The sequence below is a fragment of the Papio anubis genome, chromosome 12 (assembly GCF_008728515.1).
Source record: "Papio anubis isolate 15944 chromosome 12, Panubis1.0, whole genome shotgun sequence".
Lineage (NCBI taxonomy): Eukaryota > Metazoa > Chordata > Mammalia > Primates > Cercopithecidae > Papio > Papio anubis.
In genome coordinates, this window is record NC_044987.1 from 11,023,569 (window position 1) to 11,036,938 (window position 13,370).

Below are 13,370 nucleotides of genomic sequence, written 5' to 3' on the forward strand. Positions count from 1 at the left end.
TAGGATTACAGCTTCATCATATAGTAAAATAAGAATTCAAACCAGAATGAGAGGCACACAGAGCAAGGTGTGGGAGGGCTCCAAAAGTGGAGCTTCCTTCAGTCTCAGGGATGCAGAGCCCTCCCGGCACATCAATGGTCCATATACAGAAGATCACCAGCCAGGGAATTTCACCTGTAATCTGAATTTTCCAGCTGCTACAGGAGAATGCATCTGAGGATACAGGTGAGCTGCTAAAGCCTCAGTGCTCCACCTGAGTCCTTGGGACCCCTCAGTCCCTAATTACTGCACCTGCGTGGGGGGGTATGTGATCTCAGGAGGAGGCTGACCTTTCTGGCACCCCTAGGACCCTGAGGAAACCAGAGAACTCTGAAGTACCCTGTAGGGTCAAGTCCTATGACTGCACAGATGGGTACCGCACAAGCGCAGCACAGGGGGTATTCACACCGTCGTTTATGCGAACGGCACCTCGGAACTAGGCAGTACCCAACCCATGCAGTCATTTGTGCTGACCCTGGACTCTACATGGGGGTGGGTAAACCAACCAAAGGTTAGAAAACCACTGCAGGTGGCCCCTAGGAGAGGTGTCCACAGATTCACAAGGGAGCACTGTGTTCATACGCTCACTAGTCATAACAGACCTCTCATTCAATGGAGGAAATCCATCAATTGATTTCTTGAATGCTGAGAATTTGGCTTCTCTCCATGGAAGGTAAGAAGCAGCATGTTCCCAAGGGAGGTCCTAGAAGCTAATCCTACGCAGGCATGAAGTTAGAAGCTACCTGCTTACAAAAATTAGAGAAACAAGGGAGTCTCCAAACTCTATTTGACTCAGCAATACCTTTTCTTCTAGCTGGGCCTAAACATCCCATGCTACAAAACTTGCATTAACAAGTTTTGCAACTATCTTGAGGCCGTTTCTGTGAAAATCTAATTATTTCCAGGGAGCAGCTGACTGGCACCTTCCTTGTGGCTTATACACATTGCCTAGCCTTGCATGTCTTTGAGGGTAGGGGCCACAAGGCAAGCCAATGTCAACAGGGGGTAAATTTAGTGACAAGACTAAATGACAGAACAAAACATTATCTATGAGAGGCTCCTACAGCAAATAACTGAAAACAGGGATGTAGACTAATAACACAGGTACCTTTTGTTAAGGAAGCTCTGCTCCCATCTTTCCACCAGGAGCCTAGAGAGTAACTCCAGTCCCCACATAGAGATTTCCTTTTAGCCTTCAAAATAGAGAAAGGGCCACTCCAGACCCGTTTTCAAATGCCCACCTTCATCATGTGTGTCGGAAGAGTCACTGAGCTCAGTGGGGATGTCCTCATTGTCATTGAAGTCCAGTGAAGGAGAGTTCACAGGAGCGATCATCTCAATCTTCTCCCCCATGATGTTGTCAATGGCGAGCTCCTTCTCCAGGGACCCGTCTCCCTCCAGCGCCTCCTCCTCCAGGGGCAGCCCATCAAACTGCAGACAAGACAGAGGAGTCACCCACCAGGGAAACCTGGTCTGGATCTACTCTCCGAAAGGAGATTAGGGATCCGGCCTTGGCAGCTCTCATACTCCCAGCTCAGCTGCTCAGGAGCGAAGTCAGAGTCAGGCTCCAAGGCCCTTCCCCCGAGCTGCCACAGAGGATGGGCAAACACTGTACAAGGACTACTGACTGCACTTCTCACACTTGCCATTCCAACAGCACAAAAAGCTGGTCCCCACAGGGCCAGGCCCTTTCCTGGAGCTGCACCTGCACCATCCTGCAACAGGGGCAGCCTGCCTCCAGGTGGTACCTGTTTATCCTAAGAAGCTCGAAAGGCTTCATAAGCATTTTTTAAAATGCTTAGCCCTGGAAGGGAATTGATACAACTCTTTACATTTTAAAGATAACCTCAGAGATGGAAAATAAAGACCAGGCATCCAATGAATAACGTTTTCATTCTAAGGGCAGGTGGTCTGACTCACAGCCTACTGAAATACAAGGTTCCCTTTGGAGGCAGTCCTTTCCTGAAGAACCCTACCTGTTCTTCTGCCTGCCAGCACACGCCCTGACCCTCTTTCCTCAACAAGGTTCTACCTCCTCTATAACAGAGTCCCAGAGGACAGAGGTCCTCTTACACATTTTTATGGCTTCCACAAAGTCTACCACAGTGGAGAAACAAGCCACAATACGTATACTCAATAAATATCAACCAAATGAGTGGATAAACAATTAACTGTTCTACAGTTCTATATTCATGCATGACTTTGACGTCAGATCAAGGCAGTGAAAAAACACCTGGGATTGTCCTCTACCAGAAGGGCTGATCAGCAGCAGTCCAGCAAAAGCAAAGCCCACACAGCGGACTTGAAATGGTTTTCATCTGCTCAGAAGTCAAACCCAATCTTGTACCCCAGGCACCTAGCCCCAGCTCTGGACCCCGGGCTACGCCACTAGAATACAGAGAGCCCATCTGCTCCAGAATGCCTCCTTGAGGAAACTGACCACAATGTAACCAATCTCCTCTCTACCTGCTCCCCATGTTGGGTTCCCAGTGAACTATGCTAGGAAATGCTGGCCACAGGACTGGGGGTAGAAGCCAAAGGCTGACTGCCCATACCGAGACGGGGGCCTCACTGCTCCCTGTGGATGTCAGTGTGCTGTTGGTGATGGATTTCTTGGGCAGCTGTGGACTGGCATCTGGCTTGGTCTCTATGCTGCTCTTGGATGAGCTGTCATTCACTTCATTCTCTTCCACAGGGATCTCTTCACAGTATCTGAGAGAAGACACCAGTGAGTCCACGTTAACCTCAGTGGTTCAAGACGGCCAATTATTCTAAGAATCTCAGACCTTTCAATTCATCCAAATCTATGAGATTTCCTGCTTCTTCACTTTGTATATGATCTTCCTCTAACCAAAAATCCCCCGCTTACCCCACTGCTCTCCTGAAATCTCCTTCACATCCCACCCCACCCTTCCCTGCCCCCCATGTAAAATTTCTGGCTGCGAACTCACCTTTTCTAGGCAGCCTCCTTAGAGTTATCCCTACCTCAATGAAAGGATTATTTGTCTTAAGCTATTTTTTCCCGTGGGTGCCCATTCCATTTTAAGCCTCTGAATCAAATATCTGGGTTCTGAGCATGCATTTCATTTCCCAAACAGTGACTAAGACAGGACTCTGGACACGAGCGCTCCTTCAGTGGCATTGCCAAATTCTGGATGATAACTAGAAAACTTCCCTGCATTACACACCTAGAAAGAAAACCTCCTTGAGATGAAGGTGGGTGCCCGTCTAGGAACACTTCAGGGATGCTGCCGTTGCCTCCTCTAAGAGAGCAATCATCACCCTATCACCATCATCCTCATCTGACCTGTACTTAACAAATCCAGACGCTTGACAACTCTCTGGAAATCATTATGTGCATTTTAGAGATAACCAAATAGGTATTCATAGAGGTTAAGCGACAAGACTATTCTTTCGACTGAGCCCAGACCTAAGCACAATAGACATTCAATGCTCTTTTCTTGCTTTCTTCCCTGTATGCCTCTGGCACCACCACCAAGCCTGCAGCTAGCTACCCTTCCACTCTCAAGCATGCTTTGTGCCAGTCTACGGGCACATCTTCCCGTCTTCCTTAACCTATCGACAGCATGTGACACAGTGACAACCCCTTCTGCTTCACTTCCTTCCCTTGGCTCCCAGGACAGGAAACCTTCCTAGGGCCTGCATGTGCTTTCAAGCTCTCTTCAGCTGCTTCTTCCCCTCGTTGAGTGCTCCCAGGCAGTCCTTGAACTTCTTTTTATGTTCACCGAGTCACTTGAAATTTCAGCTAATCTCATGACTATCCACCAATAATTGCTGCATTTATGGCCTCAGCCCAGGCTTCCCTGTGACCTTCACACTCCATACCTAAATGCCCACTTGACATCTCCATTTGGCTAACAGGCATCTCAATCTCAACTTGCCTAAAACTGCCCTCCTGATCTTCCCCCTGAAACCTGCTCTGCCTACAGTACTGTCCATCTCCGTCTGGAACAAGGCCATCCTTCTAGGCAGTAAAACCAAAAAAGTCTAAAAGCCACCTTTGGTTCTTTTCTGTTCCATCAACGTATCCTTCAAAATCTATTCAGGAACTAAACACTTATTGCCATTTCTCCTCCAAACCACCACCATCCCTCATTTAACTACCTAAATTACTCAACGGCCTGTTAACGGGTTTCCCTGCCTCTGCCCTGGTTCCCCTTCAATGTATTCTCAGTGCAGAGGCCAGAGTGATCCTGCTGGAATGTTAAATCAGAACTTAGCAATTACCTAGGCCAAACTTTCCCATCCCACTTTTAGAAAAAGCCAACCATAAAGTTGGCCAGGCCCTTGGGCTCTGCCCCCTCGAGCTCCCTGACCTGTGACCACTTTCCCTCGTTCATTCCGTGGTTCATTCCAGGGCTGCACAGGCATGCGTGCTGTTCCCTCTGCCTGGCAGGTTCTTCCTGCAGGCATTTGCATGGCTGCTCTGGGCAGCCGCCCTCGGCCTCACTCACCCCATTGTGTTGAAGTCGTCATCAGGGGGCACGTAGTCCTCGTCATCACTGGTCAGGCCCAGTTCGTTCCCATAGCACTGGTGAACAAAGTGCCAGAGCTCCTTGGGACACAGAGGCTTCAGGGGAGAAAAGGAATGACTGAGCCTTCCTCCTCAGGTCCCCCACTCTGCACAGAGGCACTGAGCCTGGCTGGTTCCCCTGGAGAGGAGGAGAAACTCCTCTCTCCTTAGCTGAACGAGAGGCCAGCAACCACCCCCGTCTGCCTTGGGGGTCTCAGCAGGACACCAGTCTGCTGCCTAGGAATGTGGACTTCAACAAAACCAGGAACTGGCCTTTCGGTGTCCGATCCCTCAACAGAGGTTTGTAGAACGTGACCAACTGGCTCCCAGAGGATGGTAACTGTCTCACCTTTTGCTCTTATGGAAAAGGTCCAGCACTGAGTGGCATAAACCCATGTGACTCTGGGGCCAAGGCGATCCCAGAGCTTCTGATTAGCACTCTGAATGAATGCCCAGAGGTCCACTGACCCAGTGCCCCACCACACTGCACAGAAATCTCCTCTTATATTAACTGTGGCCTTACAGACCCTACTGGATCACTTCCAAGAATGAGGTTCAACCTCAAAGGTGGCCCATTCCATAGCTGGACAGTTCCTTTGAGTAGAGTCTTATGTTCCCACAGTTTTAGGAACCTTACAGGTCATCTCACCTAACCTCGTGACACCCAACCTGAGGTGGAATCTGTTTGCCTGCAGTTCTAAGCGTTAGTTCCAGTGTTTTCTTATTTCACTGGGTGCCTATGTGTCCTCCCAAAAAACACTGCCCTAAGAAAAGTTTGTTCTCATTGGGTTCAGAGTCTCCAAAGAGAAGCAACGAGATGTCAAAGAACTAAGATCAGAGGCAGAGACCATGAATGAGTCTCAGACTGGGAGGAAGGGGAGAAGGTGGCAGGGATAAGTGTGTGGAAGAGAGGACAAGGGCATGAAGAAAAACAGAAGCAATCATTATCTTAAAAAAAAAAAATCCCATTTCAAAAACGTTTGCACCAATAGACTTCCTAAAGAATTTGAGAGCTCCCAAGCCCACGGTTTCAGGTATGGTTTAAGAAGCAGGCAGGTGGCAGAGTATATTGAGCTAGGATTCCAGCTTTCTGACTAAAGTGCTTGGAATGGCAGAATTGGGGCCCTGCCTCTAGGCCGGCAGGGTTGGGGGTGGCAGCTCTCTACGCTGGCCCTCATAGTGCCTGAGGGAGGTATCACCTCCTTCTCTCCTGGACCTCCCCCTCCTATCTCTGGCCTTTATGCGCAACATTCACCCCACCTGGGACACGTCTGCCTCTCTGCCAAACCATGTCCTGCCCTGCTCCACTCTTTGCCTGCTCTCTGCAGCCTTCCCTGACCAATGCCACCCGGCTTGCCTTGGCCAGCCACGATCAGGACAAGCACAGTTAGCAGACCCTCTTCAGCAGGCCCAAGTCCTACGATTATTTGTGAGGGCATTTGCGAAGCATAGGAATGACCCCGTGTCTTATTTAAAAATGACAGCAGCTGTGAGCTGAAAACTCAAACCTGCCAGTGGAGACTAAAACACATGGTCATTTTACCATTACTGATGGCGAGTGAAGGCAGAGGACCGCAGCTCAAATAAGTTATCAGGAGTGATACTAGGGGTACAGACTCTCAGAATAGAAGAAACTCCAAATAATAAATCCACGCAATTTTCTTACGCAGCCTTTTGCTTGGGCCAGAATCAAGGCCAATATATGTATATACTTAAATACACACATGTCAATCATATAATCATATATATACACACACACACACACACATACACATAAATACACACACATAAAAATTAATCCCGGGGGGAAACATTATATGCGTGCATGTGTGTGTGTGTGCATTTTCTCCTATATTTCTTTCTCTGGCTTGGAGACAGTTTCTCAACATCCAGCTGCATCTGAGTGGGACCTTTTATTTTTTTTAATTGAAACAGGTTTTGCTCTGTGATCCAGGCTGGAATGCAGTGGTGCAATCACAGCTCACTGCATGAAGGGGTGCCTTCTACTGTGTTTCTTCATAGTTTCATTTAAACACTCAACTAGTCAATTCGTGGTGGCTGTGTTAACTACATTTTTTGTACTTCATGTTGTGGCAGCTGGGGCCTTGCTGACTGGGGAGGGACCCATCAGGGTTAGCTAACTCCTAGAGAGAGGAAATAACTCATCCAGGAGTGGGCCTTTCACACGCAGCCAGCCCATCCAAGGTTCATATTCCCACCCTCCCCATTATCTATTATAGCGTCCGAGCTTCCAGGCAACTTGAGGCACCTGCAGCCTGCTGAAATAATTCAAACTAGCCAATCCTAGACCTGCTTGGCCTGCTTGCCCTGCCTCCCTGGCTCCTTCCTGCAAAACTACACTGAAGGCTCTGCCCACTTCTTCCCCTTTCCCGTTCTATCTCCTGACCAACCCTGGGGCTTCCCTGGTGGCCCTCATCCTGCTGTGCCTCCTATTTCTGGGGGTCTGTGAATTTAAGGACTTCTTTCTTCATGGCTGCATGCATTACCATAACTGATTAGAGAAAATCCTGGGACATTTCAAAGCAGTGGAACTGAAGTGCCTGAAGATAATGAGTGCCTTACTCCTGGAGGTGTTGAGGCCATTCATGGGAGATGACATGCGACTTTCAGGACTCAGGTCAACACTATCAGCAGGAGAATACTATCAGTGGGGGATTCCCAGAACCCTGAGGAGACACGGGCTTCTCTAGAGGTAGCCAGTCCCGCAGTAAAAGAAAACTCGGCAGTACTTACCTTTTCAAGGAGAGCATTTTGCCAGAGCCGGAACATCATCATATACGTCCTATCCCGGGCCCCAAACGAAGTGAAGAAGTGCTAGATTGGAAAAGAAAATAACAATATCTGTTGAATTACAATATAATTAAGAGAGACATGGTCCTCCTTCCCTTAAGAAAAGATACTGACTTCATCCTCAAACACTAATGACTCTCAGTTACCTGTGATCACGCACATCTGCTTCAGAGATGGGGTCAGCACAGCAGAGGCCTGGGTACCTGGTACTATTAAGTTCCCAGTGTGACAAAGTCCTTCCATTCTTACCCACACTTTCCTCAGTGCTTTTCTCCCTGTTTTGAAATTCTCATCTCCATAAGAAATGTCCCTCACCTACCTACTGGAACCGGGTAAGGGGTGAGCTATGAACTAGCCTAAATGGAAGGACAAGACAAACCCACAACCTACTGATCCGCTGACCTATTTCATTCATTCAACCAATATTTGAATATCAGTATGTGTTACTCACTAATCTACATGTGTGAGGGACAAGAAACAACACAGAAAGATCCCGCTCTTGTGGAGTTTACCCATTAAACAGACAGAAAGAAAGTAATGAAGATTTTACTGACCAACCACAAGGTGGTCCACAAATGCTATTTCATTTAAACCACACAAAAAGGCTTAGATAATAAACAAAGCTAACAACTAATAAAGGGTAACAGGCTGGTGGAGGTTAGGCAACTTGTATAATCAAGAAGCTGGTTAGTGTCCAAAACATAGGTTGAACCGGGCAGGGCACTGTGGCTCACGCCTGTAATCCCAGCACTTTGGGAGGCTGAGGTGGATGGATCACCTGAGGTTAGGAGTTCGAGATCAGCCTGGCCAACATGGTGAAACCCGGCCTCTACTTAAAATACAAAAATTAGTCAGGTGTGGTGGTGGGCGCCTGTAATCCCAGCTATTCAGGAGGCTGAGGCACAAGAATCGCTTGAACCCAGAAGGCGGAGGTTGTAGTGAGCCAAGATAGCGCTACTGCACTCCAGCCTGGGTGACAGAGCGAGACTGTGCCTCAAAAAACGAGAGGCCATGGTGAAGGGAAGATGGAGACAATACTGGAGCAGCAGCGGCGCTACCGTGAGGAGAAGGAACGGCTCATGGACATCATGGCCAAAGAGATGCTCACTAAGAAGTTCGTGCTCTGGGACCAGATCAATTCTGATCACTGCACTCGGGCCATGCAAGATAGGTATACGGAGGTCAGTGGGAACCTGAGGGATTTGTATGATAAGGATGGATTACGAAAGGAGGAGCTCAATGACATTTCAGGACCCAGTGAGTTTGCTGATTTCTATAACAGACTCAAGCAAATAAAGGAATTCCACCAGAAGCACCCGAATGAGATCTATGTGCCAATGTCAGTGGAATCTGAGGAGCTCCTGAAGGCTTGAGAGAATCCAAGTGAAGAGGCACAAAACTGGGTGGAGTTCACAGATGAAGAGGGATATGGTCATTACCTCGATCTCCATGACTGTTACCTCAAGTACATTAACCTGAAGGCATCTGAGAAGCTGGATTATATCACACACCTATCCATCTTAGACCAATTATTTGACATTCCTAAAGACAGGAAGAATGCAGAGTGTTAAGAGATACCTAGAGATGCTGCTTGAGTACCTTCAGGATTACACAGAGTGAAGCCTCTCCAAGATCAGAGTGAACTTTCTGGGAAGATTCAGGCTGAATTTGAGAAGAAATGGGAGAATGGGATCTTTCCTGGATGGCCGAAAGAGACAAGCAGTGCCCGGACACACGCTGGAGCCCATCTTGACCTCTCTGCACTCTCCTCCTGGGAGGACTTGCCCTCTCTGGGTGTGGACAGATTGAAACCTGCTCTCTTAGATTTAGGACTGAAATGTGGCAGGACCCCAGAAGAGTGAGCCCAGAGACTATTCAGCACCAAAGGAAAGTCCCTGGAGTCACTTGAAAACTCTTTGTTTGCCAAAAATCTCAAGTCAAAGGGCACCAAGTGAGACACTGAGAAACAAAGACATTGCTTTTCTAGAAGCCCAGATCTACAAAGATCTATGAATACGTAGAGATTCTCGGGGAACAGCGACATCTCACTCATGAAAATGTACAATGCAAGCAAGAAAGGACAGGAGAAGAGCGAGAAGAAGAGGAAGAAGAGCAAATCAGTGAGAGTGAAGATGAAGAGAATGAGATCATTTACAAACCCAAAAAACCTGCCACTTGGCTGGGATGGCAAATTCATTCCTTACTGGCCGTATAAGCTTCATGGCCTAAATACCAACTACGACTGTGAGAACTGTGGAAACTACACCTGCCGAGGACCCAAAGCTTCCAGCGGCCCTTTGCTGAATGGCGTCAGGCTCATGGTATGAGGTGTTTGGGCATCCCGAACACTGCTCACTTTGCTAAGGTGACACAGATTGAAGAGGCTGCCTCCCTGTGGGCCAAATGGAAACTGCAGAAGGCGTCAGAACGATGGCAGCCTGACACTGAGGAAGAATATGAAGACTCAAGTGGGAATGTTGGGAATAAAAAGACATATGAGGGCCTGAAAAGACAAGGACTCCTCTAGTGTTCAGGGATGTAGCTCAGCTTTAGGACTAGCCTAGGCTTCCCTGAGATCTGCTTGTTCTATTTCTCCCAACCAAATCCTCTTAAAGACCTTTTGCTACGTAGTTTCATGGTCTAGCATGCATCTTATAGAAACAAAGCATGCTGGCAGATTGCAGGTTTGAGATGTGTTTTATCTGTTTTATATTTAAAAAGATTCTGTCAGAAAATAAAACCAGACCTCGTTCTGAAGCCCAGGGTTATGGACCAACTCAGTGCTTCAGGTCTTAATGCCTCCATATCTCTTTCTGATCAACTTTAGAAGTAGCTGAGATGTAATGGGCACCTGTTATGCTACACATCATGTTATGTAAATCTGACCTGAGCTCTTTCCCCACCCTCCTTCATTGCTACTTCCCTGAATGAGTATTACCCCAGGATGAGGTCTGCCAAGAGCTTAGTTAGCCATTGATGCAAACACTAGGGAAAGACTAGGAGGATAAGCCAGGACTGCTACGAAGGACTAAGTGTGGCACCAAGGTTTGCCTTTTGTATTTGCATAAAGAAAGGAGTTGGAGCTGGGTGCAGTGCCTTGGGCCTGTAGTCCCAGCTACTTGGGAGGCTGAGGCAGGAGGGTTGCTTGAGACCAGCCTAGGTAACATAGTGAGAGCCTGTCTCATTAAAAAAAAAAGAAAAGAAAAAAGAGAAAAAAGGCATGGTGGCATGCACTGTAGTCCCAGCTACTCAGGAGGCTGAGGCTAGAGGATCTTTGAGCCTAGGAGTTTGAGACCAGCCTAGGCGATACAGTGAGGCCCCATCTCAAAACAAAAAGGAGTCGGGCTATTTGGAATTGGCCTGCAGCCCAACATACAATGGAACTAGGACCAACAGTCACTTCACCTGCTTGCTGGGTCAGAATGAGAGACTTTGATAGGTCTGTCTACTTGTTTCTTCTACAAGATCCCTATTTGACTGTAAAAGTAGCTAATATTCACATATTCTCCAAGCCCAGGTAGCCATGGTAGAGTTGGGTAGAGTTGAGCAGCTGCCCCAGGATCCAAACCTAGCGTCTGAAACGGAAAGAACTAGGGCAGCCCAGGAAGGCCCTGATCTGCCTTATAAGCACCGTCATCTGAAAGTCAGGCCTGCTGCAGGACAGGACCCCCAGAGGCCCCATTTGCTTCTCAACACTCAGGCCTTCAATTGTTTTTTAATAAATCTACTTTAAAAACCAAACAAACAAATATAGGTCAAACCAAACACTATCTGACCCCAAAGTCTCCTGGCTCTTGCCACCAAACTGCCTGAGTCCAAACTGTAAACTCGGCCTTCAGCAGAAACCCAGTCTACCCCTAGCCTTGGACCTCTTCATCTTCAGGCTTTAATGAAAAGTTTGCTCTGTCCTGAATTTTAGCTGACATATTCTCCCCATACTGATAAGGACAATCCATTTTCTATCTGATGCCCCATCCTCTCGAGAGACAATCAGCTAAGCTCATACATAATGACGACTACTGAACATTTGCATACTGCTTCACAATTTAGTGTTTTCAGATATGTGATATTATTTCAAGAGTGTGTTAAATAGGTATTGCTGGCTCCATTTTGCAGGTGAAAAAACTTAGGCTCAAACATACTACACAACACGCTAACAGTCGAGGGACTCAAATTCAGGTATTCTGACTCCAGGTCCAATGTCTGGCCACTCCATCCTCCCCCTGCTCAGCCTCCCCAAGCCTCTCCATCCAGGAGGTGGTTCCTGGAATCTGCACCACCCTTAGCACCACCACCTCTCATCCCAATCCTATTGCCCTCCATATTCATGCAATTCAAGAAAGGGCAGAAATACAAGAGTAGGGGGTACAAGGGAGGATTAGAAAGGCCAGAGTAAGACTCCACTTACCTTTTCTGAATCAGTGCAAACTTGGATGGCATTGGGAATGAGGCGAGCTGTTTTTTCTTTAGTCATGGAACAGATGTCTTTCAAACGGACTGTCAGCTGGCATCCAAGAGGACAGAGAATGGGTAACAAGCAAAGGGGGGCATTAGTAAGTCAGGTAAACGGTGTTCAGGGGGCGCCAGTGTAGACAGGGACAGTCAGATCACATATTTATAACCCTGAAAGAGGCCACATTGGTGATCATCTGGTTTACCCCTTTATTTCACAGTGGGCAGACAGCAAAGTGGGGACTGAGCCTTGTCTACAGCCATGAGTATCTTGATTCTTGGGCAAGGAGCTTTCTAATTTCTCCATAGTCTGCTAAATGTGCAGAGGTCCTGCCATTATTTGCCACTTACAGAAACACAGAATACTGGTGCAGGATGTGACCATAAAAAATCATCTAGTTAGGTCACGCATGGTGGCTCATGTCTGTACACCCAGCACTTTGGGAGGCTGAGGCGGGTGGATCACCTGAGGTCAGGAGTTCAAGACCAGCCTGATCAACATGGAGAAATCCTGTCTCTACTTAAAAAATACAAAATTAGCTGGGTGTAGTGGCGCATGCCTGTAATCCCACCTACTCGGGAGGCTGAGGCAGGAGAATTGCTTGAACTCAGGGGCTGGGGGATAGAGGTTGCGGGGAGCCAAGATCCCGCCATTGCACTCTAGCCTGGGCAACAAGAGTGAAACTGTATCTAAAACAAACAAACAAACAAACAAAAAAATATCTAGTTAATCTCTCTCTTCCTTAGTGTATGGGATGAGGAAACAGAGGCAAAGAAAGGACTAGCCTAAAATCACGCTGCTAATTAGTTGCAGAACCCAGAAATTGTGCAAGCCGGTTCTTCAGAGTCCCAAGGCCAAAGCCCTTTCTACTTGACTATACCTCCTTCTGCAGTCACTCATGCCAAATATTTGCCTGCATTTGACAAAAGCAAATGCTCCCAGTCCTCTCTTCCACACCCAAAGGGGAGAGAGGAAGGGGAAAACATGGCAGAGGAGACCTTATTATTGGGACTTAGAATTGAGTATCTTTCAAGACTCAGGCATGCTTTTGTTAATTACGCAAAGGCTTGGGAAGAGCATGAAGTCAGCAAAAGGAAGAAAGCGAGGGCAGCTTGCTCAGCCACAGCCAAGGAGACGGCTCAGGGGAGCATGCCCCAGGTCTTTACCAGAGTTTCCCAGCGGAAGATGTTGCTGTAGAAGCAGATCCAATTTTCAGAGAGGTAGAGTCGGCCCTGAAGGAGAATGTCTCTTTGGAGTGCACATGAGTAATCTGTGGTAGGAGCGGAGATAGGGGAGCTCAGAGGCAGGAAGCATTTTCAGCAAACCACTGCAGAGTAGGCATGTCATCCCTCCCACGAGCACTGGGGGAGCCCAACGCCCACCATGGACAAGGGGTGCCAGGCACTTGAACTAGCAGCCAAGGAAGTCCCTACCATCTCATGACGAGGAGCATAAAGGTGGCGTGACGTGCAACTGCCTAGAGGCAGATAAATGAATGTGATGGCAAAGTGGGCCAAGGAAGCTAGAGGTGGG

General features: G+C 47.8%; 1 protein-coding gene and 1 pseudogene across 34 annotated transcripts in view; one reads left to right on the top strand and one right to left on the bottom strand.

Moving 5' to 3' along the window:
• The window catches only part of GRAMD1B (GRAM domain containing 1B), a 274,604-nt gene that overhangs the window by 20,298 nt on the left and 240,936 nt on the right, over positions 1 to 13,370 (bottom strand). For all 34 annotated transcript variants that reach the window (XM_031652853.1, XM_031652852.1, XM_021926655.2 and 31 more), the window contains 6 exons: positions 13,004 to 13,107; positions 11,793 to 11,888; positions 7,328 to 7,408; positions 4,515 to 4,630; positions 2,595 to 2,751; positions 1,281 to 1,470 (listed from right to left, as the gene is read on the bottom strand). In XM_031652853.1, the coding sequence (XP_031508713.1) occupies positions 1,281 to 1,470; positions 2,595 to 2,751; positions 4,515 to 4,630; positions 7,328 to 7,408; positions 11,793 to 11,888; positions 13,004 to 13,107 (744 nt within the window). The remainder of the gene's footprint in view (positions 1 to 1,280; positions 1,471 to 2,594; positions 2,752 to 4,514; positions 4,631 to 7,327; positions 7,409 to 11,792; positions 11,889 to 13,003; positions 13,108 to 13,370) is intronic.
• On the top strand, positions 8,410 to 10,574 carry LOC101025694 (annotated as a pseudogene).